Source organism: Diaphorina citri, unplaced genomic scaffold, assembly GCF_000475195.1.
Source record: "Diaphorina citri unplaced genomic scaffold, Diaci psyllid genome assembly version 1.1 scaffold133, whole genome shotgun sequence".
Classification (NCBI taxonomy): domain Eukaryota; kingdom Metazoa; phylum Arthropoda; class Insecta; order Hemiptera; family Psyllidae; genus Diaphorina; species Diaphorina citri.
In genome coordinates, this window is record NW_007377570.1 from 48,624 (window position 1) to 68,194 (window position 19,571).

The following is a 19,571-nucleotide window of genomic DNA, read 5'->3' on the forward strand; positions in this document are numbered from 1 at the left end:
AAGTCGGGAGAACCGCGTTCTCATTTTGAGCTTTTTGATTCTCGAAAATATTTTTTTCTCCTTATCGAAACTTATATTCACACTGTTTGATTTTCAGATGAGGACATCAAGTTCAGTAACGTGGCAGAAATGACTGCAGTGGTGTCGGGACTGTTGAATGAATATGCTATTAACAATGAAGATGTGCCCGGGTCTAATAACCATCTACAGTGGAGTAACCAGAGCACGGCATCAGTTCATACAACAGCCCCTCTTCTTATCACAAACACAAACTGAAATAAAAAAAAAAATCTTCAAAAAGAATGAACAGGAGAGAGGAACGTCTATCAGATAGGGGACAGTCCATAATATACTCCAGTCAAGTGAAGACCATGTCGAGAAATATGTATGATATCGTCCATCTTCTTATCACAAACACAAACTGAAATAAAAAAAAAAATCTTCAAAAAGAATGAACAGGAGAGAGGAAGAAAATTAAAAGCAAAACAAACTGCAACTGCATTCCGACCCCCACTTTTACCACTTTCCCCTACTTTGTTCTAGGAGGTTACAGAGTAGTGAAGAATGTGCGAAACTTGAAATAGTGAAGCCACATTCACAGGCCGAACCATACACGGCCGAACTTGATGGGCTAAGGTGGCCGTAAAATGTAAAGTAGCCAGCCTAGTTAGCTTGGAGGATAACGCATCTGGCTTGTGAGCGCTACTAGGGTTCGATTCCCGCCCGGGGCGGATTTTATCCTGACTGGATAAGGTTTATTCTAAGAACGTCTGGCTTTGTATTAGGTATTCTATCTTACTTCTCTTTTATATTTCGAGACAATAAGACCTTATCACTCTTATCAGTTACAGTCCAAACCTCTTTGAAAAAGTGCAAAGTTGCATTCCGGAATGCATTCGTTTTTGGCTTCACTTTCGAATAGCTCTTACGAAGAGCAGAGATCCCTCTTTCAAACCTCTTTGAAAAAGTGCAAAGTTGCATTCCGGAATGCATTCGTTTTTGGCTTCACTTTCGAATAGCTCTTACGAAGAGCAGAGAATGCTAAACTCCTTGTTCCTCTTTCCCCTACTTTTTTCTCTGTTGCGATCACAGAAGTTTTTTTCTTCTTTCTCATTTCTCTCATTCGTAATAAATAGGGTGGTAGAACTAGAGTGGCGCTTCATTATTTTTATTACTCATTCCCCAGTGACAACACAAAATTTTTTAATGAGTCCACCCAGTATTTGGATTTTGGATTAGAAAGTGTTTGATGCATTTCTGAATGCATGCGGGGGCGGGGGATATTTGTGGAATCTTTTGGATTTGTGGGAAGTGTGAAGAAAAAGAAAAAATAAGAAGAAATGGCCAAAGGGACAAAAATATGAAATATGTTTCTGCAAGAGAACAACTTACAATCGTTTTCCAGTGATTTAAAACTTTCCTTGCAGTCCAATCTGTTACAGTTTTGCAGTGTTGTTACTGATTTAAATTGGTTGTTTCAACACTTTCAGCAGGTATCAGAAGTATCTGTTTGGTTTAGTTTCAGTAATCCACTAATCCAGTAGGTATTCTACTCAAAACACCTACCTCCTTATTAGATCACCGTGCAACCAGTTAAGATGCTAATATTGAGTGTGATGTTGATATCATTCTTCCAATGACAAACTAGGTAAGTTTTAACATCTTCTTGATAGAATGGTTTTGCAGGGTTTATAAGTATAAGCGACCTGGAAAAGTCATGGAATCTGAAAATTGGCTAAAAAGTCATGGAAAATCGTCAAAATTTAAAGAAAACCTGGAAGAGTCATGGAATTTGCCACCCGGTCAAAAATTAAAAATGTTCAAATTAAATATCAAGTTTTTCCGAAAAATGGCCTGTGGCACATTCCCCCTCATATTCCTTGTTGTTCTGCATATTGCATATTTTATTTAAATGAAAGGGTAATCTTACAGATTTTGAGTACTTCTGCCCCCTAATTTTCTGGGAAAACTCATGGAATTTTTCTGGAAAAGTCATGGAATTTCATTCCAGGAAAAGGGTATAAACCCTGTTTTGTTTTTCAGATTAGCGTCAAACATTCTAGCTTGTAACAGACATTCTTATGTATCAGATTGAATTCTGATCAATTTAGATTAGGATTACATACCTACCCTAAAGTCCTGGTTTGGAAAATACAGTGGTTAGGGTCCCTCTTGAGAACAAGGACTTGAGTTGGGCACTGTTGAGTATGGTATGTAGCTGGATTGGTGCTGTGCTGAAGTAAGAAATTACCTATGTTTGGGCATATTTTACTGGCATTTACCTAATACCTGTGCCTATCAGGCCTGTATCCAGGATTTTATTAAGGGGGGCCTAAGAGTCCAAACAGTGATGTATCAGCAGGAGATTAGATTATCAAAGACAACTTCATCATAATAATTATTTTCTGTGCAATGTTTCAGATATGCTGTTGTCATCTAATGGCCCAACTGGAGAGGAGCATATCTTCCGCAGATTGGTTTCCCACTCTCATATCCAACTCTTATTCAACACTCAATGTACCTGTGTCCAATAACCATGTGAGGTCTAGGGATGGCAAACCACCTTACAGGTATTTTGAACGTTGAGATTGCAAAACATCTATGATGGATTAAATGTCAACTGGTCTGTAACAAAGGACTCTGCACCCTTGACTTTGTATTCAATGATAAGAAAATATTAACAAATAGTACAAATACGTTTTTTCTGTGTTATAATGTTTTGCACTATGGTACAAGTGCAGAGTCATTTGTAAAAAGGCCCAGGTCCACAGTCATTTAACATCTGTATAGAGCTTATAATTATTTGTGAATAGATAATTAAATTCTCCTAATACCCATTACCTATTAAACACTGCCAAAATATTCTCCTGCCCTTTACCTAATCTTAGCAACAAGAACCTTGATTGCAGTATTCAAAGTTTTTGATGTGAAACTTGAATGATTTACCTAAATATTAATTGTGTGTATTTCTATTTTATTTCAGCTATGCATCACTTATAAGACTGGCAATATCAAATGCACCTCAAGGTCGTATGACATTGAATGACTGTGTTATAACGGTACAAGTGCAGAGTCATTTGTAAAAAGGCCCAGGTCCACAGTCATTTAACATCTGGATAGAGCTTATAATTATTTGTGAATAGATAATTAAATTCTCCTAATACCCATTACCTATTAAACACTGCCAAAATATTCTCCTGCCCTTTACCTAATCTTAGCAACAAGAACCTTGATTGCAGTATTCAAAGTTTTTGATGTGAAACTTGAATGATTTACCTAAATATTAATTGTGTGTATTTCTATTTTATTTCAGCTATGCATCACTTATAAGACTGGCAATATCAAATGCACCTCAAGGTCGTATGACATTGAATGAAATCTATCAGTTCATCACTCACACCTTTCCTTACTACCGAGAAGCAAATGCAGGCTGGAAAGTAAGACGGTTTTATCTATAGCATACTATCTAATACAGTTGCTCTAATATTGACCTATCAGAGGGGTATAAAAGTGTAATGGACAAAATAAAAATAGCTATAATACTCAAGATAGAACAAGTTAAAAGAAACAATCTATAAAGGGCTTGGAATTGTTGTTGGGTGTGATGCTATTGCACAAAATATTCATAGTAATTATTGATGATAGGTTACTTAGGTAGGTGTACTTTTTTTTTTCTTCTTCTTATAATTCAATAAATTTGAAGCTTTTTATAAGTTTGTAACATTACCTCTCCCCTTTGATTTCCAGAATTCTCTTCTTCTTATAATTCAATAAATTTGAAGCTTTTTATAAGTTTGTAACATTACCTCTCCCCTTTGATTTCCAGAATTCTATCAGGCACAACTTATCACTCAACAAATGTTTTACAAAGGTAGCAAGACCCAAAGATGACCCTGGCAAGGGTAGCTACTGGGCAATTGACTACAATCATACAGCAGACGATGGTCCCTCCAAGAAAAAAGTCAAACTGCCTCGGGTGAGTAGAGATCAGAATAGAATAATGTAGGGAATCTGCACAGTTTCATCCACTTGACCCCAGAATATTGTCTTTAAATGATAATACTTTGGTTTTAGGCACCATTGTCTTTGTTAAGTAGAACATAATATACCCTGCTTATACTGCCAGAATGAGACTGAAAAGTCCCTTTAGTCTAAACAAGGTCTTATGTATTTGGTATAGTGTAATTTTATAATTTAAAAGTAGTAAAAACCTTGCTATTTTACTTAAGTTATATATAAAAATGGATACTTACGAGTAGGTTTTTATATCCCGACTCGAAGTTTCGTCTATTTCATAGACATTTTCAAGGGAAACGAGTCGGGATATAAAAACCTACTTGTAAGTATCCATTTTTTTATATAACTTAAGTAAAATAGTATTTACAAAGGATGTCAAAATTAAATAAATTCATTAACAGTAAAAACCTTGCTTAAATATAATGTGTTGTAATTTCTTTTCTTTTTAATTTCCCCAGGTATCTCCATACAGCCCAGTAGAATGTAACAATAGTAACAGTAGCAGTGATGTACATAACTCTAAACCTCCCACCTCCATATCTTCAGTTCCTAACACTGTCTCATTTTTCAGTGATCCACTGCAGGGTAAGTTATTTCCATATACTTAAATGGACAAATGCAATACTTGAGATACCTAGTGAGGGAAAAAATGTTGGCGTCAAATAGCGGCCAAACCGTACATTTCTCAAGGTCGTACCTTCTGGACACAGGGCCCAAGGATACTTTTGATCTACATAATTTATCGAATCTCTGTGCCAAGTTCGAGCGACTTTGCCTGAAATCTAGAGGCCTGAGCATTACAAACTCTTTTTGAGCTTTTTCGAAGTTTTGGAGTTAAATAGCGGCCGAACCGTACATTTCTCGAGTTCCGGCCCGCGGACACTTCTGATCATCATAAATTATGCAAGCTGTCTGCAAAATTTGAGCGACCTGTGGCTAAAGGTAAAGTCGTGAAAAGCGCTAGTTCCTTTTGAGCTTTTTCAATGCATAGCCCTAAATAGCGAAGCTTTGGTCCGGAATAACGGCCGAACCGTACCTTCTGGAAACAGGGCCAAGGATATTTTTGATCTACATAATTTATGGAATCTCTGTGACTCTGTGCCAAGTTCGAGCTACTTTGGCTGATTTTTTTCCTTTTCTTTTTCGCTTTTTCCCCCCTTCAGCATTTTCTTTTCTTTTTCGTTTTACCTGGATTAGGAATCAGGTGTATCTGGAGGGCCTGCTTCACCGCGGAATCCACATAATCCTCCACGGGGTTCTTGGCGAAGAACACATCCACTGGAAAAGTTCGGCCGGGAATGTGAAAGGTGGGCACATTGCCGAAGAAGTTGGAGAACTTGTCCGCGTCCATTGTGGCCGAGGTGACGATCAGCTTGAGATCTTGACGACGCGCTATCACCTGTAAATAGATGAGAAAAAAATCTGCTGTGAACATCACATCACGCGACTTTCCTTTCCTTATCTTATTGAATTATGTAAATGCAGTTTCTTTGTGTTATTGTTTTCAGATGAGGACATCAAGTTTAGTAACGCGGCAGAAATGACTGCAGTGGTGTCGGGACTGTTGAATGAATATGCTATGAACAATGAAGATGTGCCCGGGTCTAATAACCATCTACAGTGGAGTAACCAGAGCACGGCACCAGTTCATACAACAGCCCCTCACTATAATGGAAACTACTCTCATGATAATAATAGGTAAGTTGGATGAAGAATTGATGAGTCAATTTAAATTTGAACATGCATAGTTAATTTGATTGATTGAGCATATCATATTTTAGCCTTTTTGGTTAATATAATCCAGTGCTTCTCAAAGTTTTTGCCACTGTGGCACACTTTTCCAGAGTCCTGTCTTTCCGTGGCAACCTCACGGCACACTAGAGTGCTGTGGCACAAAATTTGAGAAACACTGATGTAATCCGATTTCTACTAATAATCATCGAATTTTCTTGTTGAAATCGTCGAATTTTTCTTTTACAAAAAACCCTCTTGAACCCTGCCTCGTTTTTTCTCAGGTTATATGATACTCGACCCCCTAGTGGCCAGCACTATGCGTCTCCCCTCCCATCCAGTACAAACCAATCCCACCCCCACCACTCCTACCAAACCCACCCACACTATTATAACAACAACAATGGCTACTATTCCGCTTCTGGGTATGAATATTCGGGAGTGTATGGACAGAACCAATGCTGGACACCTTCGCCTTCTCAAAATATGATGTACTCGTCGGAATACTCAGGTAAACTGAATAACTGACATTGCTTATTTAGAATAGAATAGAATATACCCTGTTTATACTGCAAGAATGAGACTGAAAAGTCCCTGTACTCCCGCAGTCTAAATGAGGTCTTAGGTATTTGGTACTTACAGAATGTTTTTAGCCAGCCTTTTCCTGTCAGCTCTAATTTCCCATGTTGTACCTGTGAACCCTTTTTGCTGTAACTTTCTTTAGGAATTTTCACATGCATTTCTTCTCAAATTTTGTGCCACGGCACTCTAGTGTGCCGTGAGATCGCCACGGAAAGACAGGACTCTGGATAAGTGTGCCACAGTGGCAAAAACTTTGAGAAGCACTGGATTATATTAACCAAAAAAGGCTAAAATATGATATGCTCAATCAATCAAATTGACTATGCATTTTCAAATTTAAATTGACTCATCAATTCTTCATCCAACTTACCTATTATTATCATGAGAGTAGTTTCCATTATAGTGAGGGGCTGTTGTATGAACTGATGCCGTGCTCTGGTTACTCCACTGTAGATGGTTATTAGACCCGGGCACATCTTCATTGTTAATAGCATATTCATTCAACAGTCCCGACACCACTGCAGTCATTTCTGCCACGTTACTGAACTTGATGTCCTCATCTGAAAATCAAACAGTGTGAATATAAGTTTCGATAAGGAGAAAAAAATATTTTCGAGAATCAAAAAGCTCAAAATGAGAACGCGGTTCTCCCGACTTTACCTTTTGCCTCAGCTTACTTAAACTTTCGAGAGATATTCGATAAATTATGTAGATCAAAAATATCCTACGGCCCTGTTTCCAGAGGGTACGGTTCGGCCATTATTCCGGACCTAAGTTCCGCTATTTAAGCTTATACAGGGAAGAAGCTCAAAAGGAACTAGCGCTTCTCACGACTTTACCTTTAGCCACAGGTCGCTCAAATTTTGCAGACAGCTTGCATAATTTATGACGATCAGAAGTGTCCGCGGGCCGGAACTCGAGAAATGTACGGTTCGGCCGCTATTTAACTCCAAAACTTTGAAAAAGCTCAAAAAGAGTTTGTAATGCTCAGGCCTCTAGATTTCAGGCAAAGTCGCTCGAACTTGGCACAGAGATTCGATAAATTATTCCTAAAAAAAGTTGACAAGTTCTAATGACATCATAACAGGTTACTGGTAGGAGCTCCCCTTGATCAGAATATGCAGCCCAACACCACCAAATCGGGAGCCCTATGGAAATGCCCCCTCTCAAGTTATTCGGACGATTGTATTGAAGTTATCACGGATGGAAAAAGAAGTAAGTAGACCAAATATCTTGTTGTAATGTCAAACCTCATTATTAATACTTACTTATTATTTTCTAGCATGAGTAGGTGAAATTCTTTTTAATTTACCTACAATATGCTCTTTATGTACTTATGTACAAAGTTGGATACCTACTCTAGAGCAGGGATTTTCAACCTGTTTAATACCTAAGTAACAGTAGCACCCTATAATTTATAATTGTTTAAATTGCCACCAAATTAATACTTACTTTTACTTACTTATTATTTTCTAGCATTAGTAGGTGAAATTCTTTTTAATTTACCTACAATATGCTCTTTATGTACTTATGTACAAAGTTGGGTACCTACTCTAGAGCAGGGATTTTCAACCTGTTTAATACCTAAGTAACAGTAGCACCCTATAATTTATAATTGTTTAAATTGCCACCAAACCATTACTTGGTAGAGTTGATTACCATGTAGGTAATTATTATTGTTTGTCTGTTAGTATTTATTAAGTACCTAAGTACAGGTTAAAAACTAATGCTCTAGGGAAATATTATTATTTTTGGGCTGTCCAAATTTATTACCCAAACTTTGAAATAGGTAGGATGGACAAGTATTGCATTTGTCCATTTAAGTATATTGAAATAACTTACCCTGCAGTGGATCACTGAAAAATGAGACAGTGTTAGGAACTGAAGATATGGAGGTGGGAGGTTTAGAGTTATGTACATCACTGCTACTGTTACTATTGTTACATTCTACTGGGCTGTATGGAGATACCTGGGGAAATTAAAAAGAAAAGAAATTACAACACATTATATTTAAGCAAGGTTTTTACTGTTAATTAATTTATTTAATTTTGACATCCTTTGTAAATACTATTTTACTTAAGTTATATATAAAAATAGATAATTACAAGTAGGTTTTTATATCCCGACTCGTTTCCCTTGAAAATGTCTATGAAATAGACGAAACTTCGAGTCGGGATATAAAAACCTACTCGTAAGTATCCATTTTTATATATAACTTAAGTAAAATAACAAGGTTTTTACTACTTTTAAAGTATAAAATTACACTATACCAAATACATAAGACCTTGTTTAGACTAAAGGGACTTTTCAGTCTCATTCTGGCAGCATAAGCAGGGTATATTATATTCTAATTAACAAAGACAATGGTGCCTAAAACCAAAGTATTATCATTTGAAGACAATATTCTGGGGTCAAGTGGATGAAACTGTGCAGATTCCCTACATTATTCTATTCTGATCTCTACTCACCCGAGGCAGTTTGAGTATATTTATGTGGTCTTTCCATCACAAAAATACCATGTTGTGCTAGATCACATATTTTGACATTTTGAGACATTAGGATGTGGAATTTATCACAAACCAACAATCATTACAGCTATCTTATAATTATCTGCAATTGTTTTCAATGTCACTCAGGACATTATCTTCAGACCAAGATAGATGTTGACTCTATCACAGCAGGAGCAGCACTTCTACTCTTGCTGTGATAGAGTCAACATCTATCTTGGTCTGAAGATGATGTCCTGAGTGACATCGAAAGCTCACCAATTTAAAATCCTTTTTGATTGTAATTGTCCTGATAGAAATATTAATTATTCCAATAAAATTAAATCAAATCCAAAGAAACTTCTGAAAATTTCATACATACATCCAATGTAGACATTTTCTAGTTTCTAGCCATGTTATTTATTTATTTATTTTCTTTTTTTTATTGACCTGATGACCTCTCCTGAAATGGTCTGTAAAACATTTGGTGGAATTTTCTATACACTTCTCCAAATTATACAGCATTGTTCTTTTCAGAAATCCCATCACCTAGATGCAATTCGTTTTTACCCAATGGATTTGACTTCACCAAACATCTGCAACTCTTGGAAAACAAAACACCATCCCCATCTGAAGAATTGAAGAGGGAGAATAGAATTAATATGCTGTTTCAGATACAATATGCTCTCTTGGCCATTGTTGTGAGACTTATGCTTTACTGGCAAGTTGGATGGCTCTTTGGAGAAGTAAGTTCTTTTGATTCAATTTGAAACCATTTCATTATAAAATAGCTCTAAGATGGATGGATTTCTGGATACATACATATATTTACGTGGTCTTTCCGTCACAAAAATACCATGTTGTGCTAGATCACATATTTCATTTTCATTATTTTGACATTTTGAGACATTAGGATGTGGAATTTATCACAAACCAACAATCATTACAGCTATCTTATAATTATCTGCAATTGTTTTTACAGATGATCCTAGTGCCCTTTGTGTTGACCGAGAGTGTACAGATATCCCTGGGCTATGTTCACACATCTCAATTCATTCAAGTGTTTGGACAAGTGTTGACACTGTGTGGCTTCTCAAGCCATGTGGTTCAGTGTTACACCAAGATAAACACTGTGCTGCTCCACTGTATAGAAGACTTGAGCTTTTACCTAGTCACCTTCTGTTTGCTACATAGCTACCTGGACGAGAATTTTACATCAAGATGATGCTGGTGTGGTTCTGGTCTTTTTTATTCCCCTAGAAAAATATGTCAATTTGTTTTTAGTCCTCAAAGTGGTGATTCTAAGGACTTTAAGGACAGAAGAAACAAATAGGTACTTCACTACTTGAACCCCATCAGAGATACTTGGACTCTTGGGGTACCTAATAATAGGTGTTGGTATTTGAAAATATTTTTCATCTTTAACATTTCAATTGTAAGGACAAGTTTTAATATAATCAACAGAAATAATAAAATGGACAAAGTTGTTCAAAACTGTTTTATTTTTTATTAAAATAATTGTAGGTTTACCTACCTAGGTACAAAGAGACCAAGGTACAACTAAGTACGCAAGTTGTTACAAATAGGAAATGACTAATGACTAAATTCTACAAAACTATACTTTGTACATTTTAAATGAAAACCAAAATGAAAAAAATAAAGTCAAAAGGAATCAAGGGTTTCACGTTACTCGCGCGAGTTAATAATATCGTACATACAATCCCTCTCTCCCTTGTTTGTGACCACTACAATGATAGTATTAAATATGTTTTCCAGTGACCTTTGAATTCCCAGTTGAACCTCCATCCACAACAGTTTTTTCTACTTTATCTCCATCAGGCTGTGCTCCTGTTTGTTCCGTCTTCCCTGGGTTAGGGTTACTCATTCTGAATTGAACTGTTGAATCTTGGTGACTGCTGGCAGCGGGCCTAGGGTATTCAGATACCACCAAGTGATGTGTGCAGTATTCTATACAGGTAAACCGCTTCCTCAAGGACTACCTAATCGATAGTAGATTACCCTTGACTGATTATCGTGGATTATGCCGACAGTGATGAGTGATTGCACAGCCTCCTGGTGATTATTAATAAATTATAAACAAGTGAATAAATACATGAAAGGCACGGTTTGAAATGAGGTTTAAAAAGGACAGACTGAATAGTACTGAAGAGAACTACCTGCACTGGAAAAGAGAGACAGGAGAACGAAAGTTTCGGCAAAACTTTTGTAAGTTTCAATTTTCAAAGCTCAAAAAAAAAACTTCTAACACTTGGGGTGTGAAGTTAGCGCTTTGCGAGTTGCGACTTCGTTTTTATTGAACTTGTGAGAACTTATCGCATGTGTTATCGCTTTTTCCCCACAAACGTTGTTGGAGCGTGAGCGCGGTAAAATTTAAAATTTGAAATGAGATGAGTAGTTGAGTACAGTGTATCCAGACTTAGTGATTTTTCACTAAATTTAGTGAATTCTTGGCAAATCTAGTGATTTAGTGATTTGAGGTCAAAATCTAGATGATTCTAAGGACTTTAAAGGAGGACAGAAGAAACAAATAGGTACTTCACTACTTGAACCCCATCAGAGATACTTGGACTCTTGGGGTACCTAATAATAGGTGTTGGTAGTGATTCTAAGGACTTTAAGGACAGAAGAAACAAATAGGTACTTCACTACTTGAACCCCATCAGAGATACTTGGACTCTTGGGGTACCTAATAATAGGTGTTGGTATTTGAAAATATTTTTCATCTTTAACATTTCAATTGTAAGGACAAGTTTTAATATAATCAACAGAAATAATAAAATGGACAAAGTTGTTCAAAACTGTTTTATTTTTTATTAAAATAATTGTAGGTTTACCTACCTAGGTACAAAGAGACCAAGGTACAACTAAGTACGCAAGTTGTTACAAATAGGAAATGACTAATGACTAAATTCTACAAAACTATACTTTGTACATTTTAAATGAAAACCAAAATGAAAAAAATAAAGTCAAAAGGAATCAAGGGTTTCACGTTACTCGCGCGAGTTAATAATATCGTACATACAATCCCTCTCTCCCTTGTTTGTGACCACTACAATGATAGTATTAAAAGGACTCAAGGGTTTCACGTTACTCGCGCGAGTTAATAATATCGTACATACAATCCCTCTCTCCCTTGTTTGTGACCACTACAATGATAGTATTAAATATGTTTTCCAGTGACCCACTAGTCTCGATTTGAAAATGAGGAACATAATATCAGAGACATTTTACATATACCCTCTAGGTACCACATCAATGAGCCAGATATGTAGGAAAAGGCGAAAAAACATTGTTAAGAAAATGTAAAAAATAAAACAATGGAGATTGTAAAAAAATACGTATTTTGTTTCTCTATAACTCTATACTTACAAATCCCTGTCTTGCAGTCCTCATCAACAGTCAGCTGAAAACTTCTTGTGGTCCTTGAGTTATAAACAATGCAAATTATCCTGGGTAGCACAGTTAAACGTAAAATAAAACAATGAAGATTGTAAAAAAATACATATTTTGTTTCTCTATAAGTCTATACTTACAAATCCCTTTCTTGCGGTCCTCATCAACAGTCAGCTGAAAACTTCTTGTGGTCCTCGAGTTATAAACAATGCAAATTATCCTGGGTAGCACAGTTAAACGTAAAGAGAAAATGCATGTGAAAATTCCTAAAGAAAGTTACAGCAAAAAGGGTTCACAGGTACAACATGGGAAATTAGAGCTGACAGGAAAAGGCTGACTAAAAACATTCTGTAAGTACCAAATACCCAAGACCTTGTTTAGACTGCGGGAGTACAGGGACTTTTCAGTCTCATTCTTGCAGTATAAACAGGGTATATTCTATTCTATTCTAAATAAGCAATGTCAGTTATTCAGTTTACCTGAGTACTCCGACGAGTACATCATATTTTGAGAAGGCGAAGGTGTCCAGAATTGGTTCTGTCCATACACTCCCGAATATTCATACCCAGAAGCGGAATAGTAGCCATTGTTATTGTTATAATAGTGTGGGTGGGTTTGGTAGGAGTGGTGGGGGTGGGATTGGTTTGTACTGTATGGGAGGGGAGACGCATCATAGTGCTGGCCACTAGGGGGTCGAGTATCATATAACCTGAGAAAAAACGAGGCAGGGTTCAAGAGGGTTTTTTGTAAAAGAAAAATGGCACAGAAAATAATTATCATGATGAAGTCGTCTTTGATAATCTAATCTCCTGCTGATACATCACTGTTTGGACTCTTAGGCCCCCCTTAATAAAATCCTGGATACAGGCCTGATAGGCACAGGTATTAGGTAAATGCCAGTAAAATATGCCCAAACATAGGTAATTTCTTACTTCAGCACAGCACCAATCCAGCTACATACCATACTCAAAAACATTATAACATTATACTAACAGTGCCCACCTCAAGTCCTTGTTCTCAAGAGGGACCCTAAAACATTATAACATTATACTAACAGTGCCCACCTCAAGTCCTTGTTCTCAAGAGGGACCCTAACCACTGTATTTTCCAAACCAGGACTTTAGGGTAGGTATGTAATCCTAATCTAAATTGATCAGAATTCAATCTGATACATAAGAATGTCTGTTACAAGCTAGAATGTTTGACGCTAATCTGAAAAACAAAACAGGGTTTATACCCTTTTCCTGGAATGAAATTCCATGACTTTTCCAGAAAAATTCCATGAGTTTTCCCAGAAAATTAGGGGGCAGAAGTACTCAAAATCTGTAAGATTACCCTTTCATTTAAATAAAATATGCAATATGCAGAACAACAAGGAATATGAGGGGGAATGTGCCACAGGCCATTTTTCGGAAAAACTTGATATTTAATTTGAACATTTTTAATTTTTGACCGGGTGGCAAATTCCATGACTCTTCCAGGTTTTCTTTAAATTTTGACGATTTTCCATGACTTTTTAGCCAATTTTCAGATTCCATGACTTTTCCAGGTCGCTTATACTTATAAACCCTGCAAAACCATTCTATCAAGAAGATGTTAAAACTTACCTAGTTTGTCATTGGAAGAATGATATCAACATCACACTCAATATTAGCATCTTAACTGGTTGCACGGTGATCTAATAAGGAGGTAGGTGTTTTGAGTAGAATACCTACTGGATTAGTGGATTACTGAAACTAAACCAAACAGATACTTCTGATACCTGCTGAAAGTGTTGAAACAACCAATTTAAATCAGTAACAACACTGCAAAACTGTAACAGATTGGACTGCAAGGAAAGTTTTAAATCACTGGAAAACGATTGTAAGTTGTTCTCTTCCAGAAACATATTTCATATTTTTGTCCCTTTGGCCATTTCTTATTTTTTCTTCACACTTTCCACAAATCCAAAAGATTCCACAAATATCCCCCGCCCCCGCATGCATTCAGAAATGCATCAAACACTTTCTAATCCAAATACTGGGTGGACTTAAAAAATTGTGTTGTCACTGGGGAATGAGTAATAAAAATAATGAAGCGCCACTCTAGTTCTACCACCCTATTTATTACGAATGGAAGAAATGAGAAAGAAGAAAAAAACTTCTGTGATCGCAACAGAGAAAAAAGTAGGGGAAAGAGGAACAAGGAGTTTAGCATTCTCTGCTCTTCGTAAGAGCTATTCGAAAGTGAAGCCAAAAACGAATGCATTCCGGAATGCAACTTTGCACTTTTTCAAAGAGGTTTGAAAGAGGGAACTGTAACTGATAAGAGTGATAAGGTCTTATTGTCTCGAAATATAAAAGAGAAGTAAGATAGAATACCTAATACAAAGCCAGACGTTCTTAGAATAAACCTTATCCAGTCAGGATAAAATCCGCCCCGGGCGGGAATCGAACCCTAGTAGCGCTCACAAGCCAGATGCGTTATCCTCCAAGCTAACTAGGCTGGCTACTTTACATTTTACGGCCACCTTAGCCCATCAAGTTCGGCCGTGTATGGTTCGGCCTGTGAATGTGGCTTCACTATTTCAAGTTTCGCACATTCTTCACTACTCTGTAACCTCCTAGAACAAAGTAGGGGAAAGTGGTAAAAGTGGGGGTCGGAATGCAGTTGCAGTTTGTTTTGCTTTTAATTTTCTTCCTCTCTCCTGTTCATTCTTTTTGAAGATTTTTTTTTATTTCAGTTTGTGTTTGTGATAAGATGATGGAGGTATGACCGAGCTCGGAGCGCGTTTGAAATATTGTCGGGCGAGATGAAGAGTGTTTTGTGTGAACTTTGTTTACAATCCTTACGAACTTGTGTTGTTCTACTACTTACCCTCAATGTGATACTGTGTTTTAATTTGGAGACGAGACTTCCCATCGTAAAGTATGGCCGGAATGGGTCTTACTTCGGATACTCGGTGGCTGCCCATCAGTCGGTGGAAGAGGTGAAGCTTGTGAAAAATAGCTGGTAAGTGGGCGGACAATGTAGATAAGGGATTCCCCATGATGAGACTCCATGTAGGACACTACAGTTTATCACGCCCTCCTATATTTTAGCATATAATGCCATGGGGATACCATGTAACACTGGGGATTGGATGAAGTCAGAGGCAAACCATCAGGTACCTAATACTACCTATTCAATTTCCTCCCAAAATTCCCTTTGGGACTCATGAATTTACAAACCATCCTTTTTGGCCCATCACTTACTTAATTTAGGGTATTTTTGACCAATTCTTCAAGTGTCCTGGCTGACAAAATAGCTAAAAAAAAAAAAAAAAAAAAAAAAAAAGAGGCCCTGACTTACTAAAGGAAGGACCACGCATTGAGAAAGCTCTTTCATTCCTAAAAAAGTTGACAAGTTCCTAATGACATCATAACAAGGTTACTGGTAGGAGCTCCCCTTGATCAGAATATGCAGCCCCACACCACCAAATCGGAGGCCCTATGGAATGCCCCCTCTCAAGTTATTCGACCATTGTATGCGGAAGTTATCCACGGATGAAGAAAGAAGTAAGAGACCAAATAACTTGTTGTACATGTCACAAACCCTCATATTAATACTTCACTTTTACTTACTTATTATTTTCTAGCATTAGTAGGGTACGAACATCTCTTTTTAATTCACCACAATTATGCTCTTTATGTACCTTAATTGTAGCCAGGAAGTTGGGGTACCGTACTCCTAGAGCAGGGATTTTCAACCTGTTTAATACCTAAGTAACAGTAAGCACCCTATAATTTATAATTGTTTAACATTGCCACAAACCATTATCTTGGTATCTTAGAGTTGATTACCAGTAGGTAATTATTATTGTTTGTCGTTATGATTCACTAACGTAGGGTCAGTCTGGCGTACCTAGTGGACAGAAATTAAACTTTTATTTTTCTTTTTTTTTAGTCCGAATTCCCTTGTCCTTTTTTAATCGAGAAGCTAAATATATATCGTGTTTTCCCATTCAATCTAGTGTGCAAAATCTATGTCCTATACCGACCTTGGTCTTTGAATTTCAATTTCAAAATTTCAATTCTTTTTGTCCACTAAGTACCCCCCATCAATCTAGTTGTACCTAGGGAATCAGCTTATGTACCTAGAGACCACATTTGAAATACACATACAACATTATATGTAGAGAAGAAACAAAAAGAAGAACATTTTATTGTGTTTTTTTATTTTGAATTTCGTTTATGTTTTTAGTTTGATAACTATGCAGCTAATGGGGGAGCGCGCAGGCGCGACCAGTATTTTTATTATTTTCTACCAATTTTGGACCATGCCTCGAGATGAACTAGCGGATTCCGGAGCGAGAGGCGACGGAATTCAGCTAGTATAGGATATTTCCTCCCCAAAAAATGTAACAAAATGAGATCCCTGTTTCGTAAAGTTATAATCAATAATTAAAAATTAGTGAGGATCCACATTTCATTAGTGGAAGGATCCACATTTCATTAGTGAAAGGAATCCACAGGCCTTCCTCTTCCCTACCAGTTTTGGACCTAGGCATTCTGAAGTCCCCTGCAATGAACAATAGGAAGAGCATTACTATAAAATAACCTATGTACCTAGGGACAGTCATCACACTTAATTCCCCATTTAAATACACCAGAAATACCTTATGTAACTCTAGGGACAGTCTCCAGGTACATCACCGTAAGTTACTCATTTAAATCACCAAGAATTATACCTGATGTAACAAGGGACAGCCCCCGAAGTACACTATACAGTCTTGTCCCTAGGTACATTAGCACCAGTTGATTTTGAAATTTACACATAACTTCTAACAAAAATTGAGCTATGAAAGTGATTCCAATAGATGATAACAAGACTTACCCGTCTTAGAGGGTCCTCCTACAATAGGCACAACCTTAACGAATCTTTAAAAATATGTCAAACACGTCGCGTAGAAAAAAACTTTTGCCACATTTCTTTACTTTGAAGGTCACTCCGCCGACAATATTTTTTCTGATATGAAATAATTATTACTAATTTACCAAGATAAACTCTATAACTAACGTACAGTGTTGCTCGCGTGATGTTCTGCGTACTCAGTTCTTTCCCCGAGTTTATACCTAGACAGGCAGAACCCTATTATGTTTAAATTGCCACCTTTTACTTAGTAGATACCGTGCTAGGTAATTCACATTGACGTCTACTTATTAAGTATACAGGTTAAAAACTAATGCTCTAGGGAAATATTATTATTTTTGGGCTGTCCAAATTTATTACCCAAACTTTGAAATAGGTAGGATGGAAGCAATGTAAGTAAACATCCCAGTAATAACTTTCTGATTTGGTTAAGTCTTTTCTTCTGTGTTGTATCTCCATTATACCCACTTACCTATTCAAGATTCATTTAAAATGTATCTTCATTATAAGTACCTATTTATTCAAGGTTCATTTATAAAAATCTCATTTGTCAGAGAGTAGAGAGTTGTTTCAGTATGCTGGCCTTTGGCCTTGACCATTGCAGGCACAGTAAAGTTAAAAGCTAATGAATACAAAATTGATAAATATGTGCATTGTCTCATTGAGAACATGTGAGATTACCCACTACCTTGAAGGCTCACAAGTACAGGATGGTTTGAAAAACAAGCCTCCTTTATGAAGTATCTACCTAATGTGTAGGACAATTGAGTAACCATTGAACCATTCAATTACCACTCTTGAAGTCACCTCCACGTTAGACTGTTGAGGAGTTTACAGAATACACACCTGTCATCTGGAATATTTCAATATAAAATTCTCATTTCCCCCCTCTTTTTGTTAGAACTTTGTTAGAATTCTTCTTCCTTCCTAGTATTTATCCTCCACATGCACTATCACAACTTTATTGGCATTTTTACAACTATGTATTAAGTACCTTAGCTGCACAGATAATGCCAGAGTTTCAATGACAGATTCCATTTATCAACAATAATTACTTACTTCCAAGTCTTACTTATAAGTTATTATAAGAATATACCCAGTTCCACATCTAAAGTCTGGCTTGTCAAACACCCCTCCATAGGTCCATTGTAATCTTGAAAAGATTGAGCCTTTAATAGAATATTTTATACCTTAAGGTTTACTTATAAATTTATTGCTAGCTACTTATTCATTTAAGTACTGTTTGAACAAACAATAATTGCCAAGTTTCAAAGTAATTAACTGCTCTCAAGGTGTAGATAAATAAATATCCATTACTTACCTATGTAACTAATGATTGTGAAGTTCAGCAAATTTACTTACTTACAGATGAAATTTCAAGACTCAAGAAAAGTATGTACTTAAGTACATGCTTATGTAGTGACTTAATGCTTATTTACACACTTACGAGTTAACTGGACTTGGAAAGTTCATTACCTACAATATCTTTTTTTCTGTTATTGTTGGCCTTTTATAATGGATACAAAAGAACACATCATTCTGACTTCAGTAAACTGAACAGAAGTTTTCTATGTAAGGTAAAGTATTGAAATATTGTTCCACCTTTCACATAAGTCTAATTATTCCCTGATTTTCTTATCAAAATTCCCTCAGAACTGTAGTACTTAGATTATTAGATATTACATTTCCCTCAGAACTATAACACTTGTCCTATTCATTCAAGTAGAAGTAGGTAAGAACCCACTGATAACTTAAATCTGGAAGATTCTAAAGTGCACACTTCTCACCCTTATTTAGAAGGTTATCAAAGTTAGTAGGTACCTAGAATCTTAGATACCTAACACTGCACAGGAACTCTAGGATAGCTATGGAGAACACATCATTCTGAGTTCAGTAAACTGAACAGAAGTTTTCTATGTAAGGTAAAGCTGGTAAAGTATTGAAATATTGTTCCACCTTTCACATAAGTCTAATTATTCCCTGATTTTCTTATCAAAATTCCCTCAGAACTGTAGTACTTAGATTATTAGATATTACATTTCCAGAACTATAACACTAACTTGTCCTATTCATTCAAGTAGAAGTAGGTAAGAACCCACTGATAACTTACATCTAGTAGATTCTAAAGTGCCTCACCCTTATTTTAGGTTATCAAAGTTAGTAGGTACCTAGAATCTTAGATACCTAACACTGCACAGGAACTCTAGGATAGCTATGTAGATTAGTATTTACACCAGCGAGGGTGTGTGCTATGTCAACGTATTTCACTATATTGCTTACCTAGTTGGTTTTGTTTGCTTTCCTTATCTTGCTATTGTCGCGGATAAACCCAAGCCATTGTGAGAATTGATGGGAAAATTATCCAGACTTTCGATATTCCTAGGTGCAGTCAACTACCTGGTACAGAACAGATGTATTGAGTATTGTCCTGTCATAGATATGTTATGGTAC

At 36.6% G+C, this 19,571-nt stretch overlaps 3 protein-coding genes and 1 long non-coding RNA gene across 5 annotated transcripts; 2 read left to right on the forward strand and 2 right to left on the reverse strand.

Moving 5' to 3' along the window:
• Positions 1-1,305: 1,305 nt before the first annotated feature.
• Positions 1,306-6,291, forward strand: LOC103525029 (forkhead box protein J3-like). Its single transcript, XM_017449834.2, has 7 exons — positions 1,306-1,648; positions 2,422-2,570; positions 3,314-3,437; positions 3,827-3,976; positions 4,476-4,602; positions 5,526-5,715; positions 6,033-6,291. Exons 2-7 carry the CDS (start codon positions 2,440-2,442, stop codon positions 6,274-6,276), a joined length of 966 nt encoding a protein of 321 aa, XP_017305323.1. The 5' UTR covers positions 1,306-1,648; positions 2,422-2,439; the 3' UTR covers positions 6,277-6,291.
• Positions 6,292-6,696: 405 nt separating this feature from the next.
• Positions 6,697-9,213, reverse strand: LOC103525030. Its single transcript, XM_008490078.1, has 4 exons — positions 9,195-9,213; positions 8,799-8,827; positions 8,173-8,299; positions 6,697-6,890 (listed from the first exon to the last, which is right to left on the reverse strand). The coding sequence occupies exons 1-4, from the start codon at positions 9,211-9,213 to the stop codon at positions 6,697-6,699; spliced, it is 369 nt and encodes a 122-aa protein (XP_008488300.1).
• LOC108254623 lies at positions 9,085-11,430 on the forward strand. 2 transcript variants are annotated; one of them, XR_003390256.1, is made up of 3 exons: positions 9,085-9,562; positions 9,799-10,111; positions 11,327-11,430. XR_003390256.1 is itself a non-coding variant. In XM_026820255.1 (2 exons), exons 1-2 carry the CDS (start codon positions 9,479-9,481, stop codon positions 10,039-10,041), a joined length of 327 nt encoding a protein of 108 aa, XP_026676056.1. In that variant the 5' UTR covers positions 9,086-9,478; the 3' UTR covers positions 10,042-10,474. The 2 variants fall into 2 exon arrangements, 1 of the variants encoding a protein (XP_026676056.1); XM_026820255.1 differs by lacking the exon at positions 11,327-11,430 and having other exon boundaries at positions 9,086-9,562; positions 9,799-10,474.
• LOC113465601 lies at positions 10,598-11,109 on the reverse strand. The gene is made up of 2 exons (XR_003390258.1): positions 10,994-11,109; positions 10,598-10,889 (listed from the first exon to the last, which is right to left on the reverse strand). It is a non-coding gene; the product is annotated as an uncharacterized LOC113465601 (long non-coding RNA).
• Positions 11,431-19,571: the final 8,141 nt, after the last annotated feature.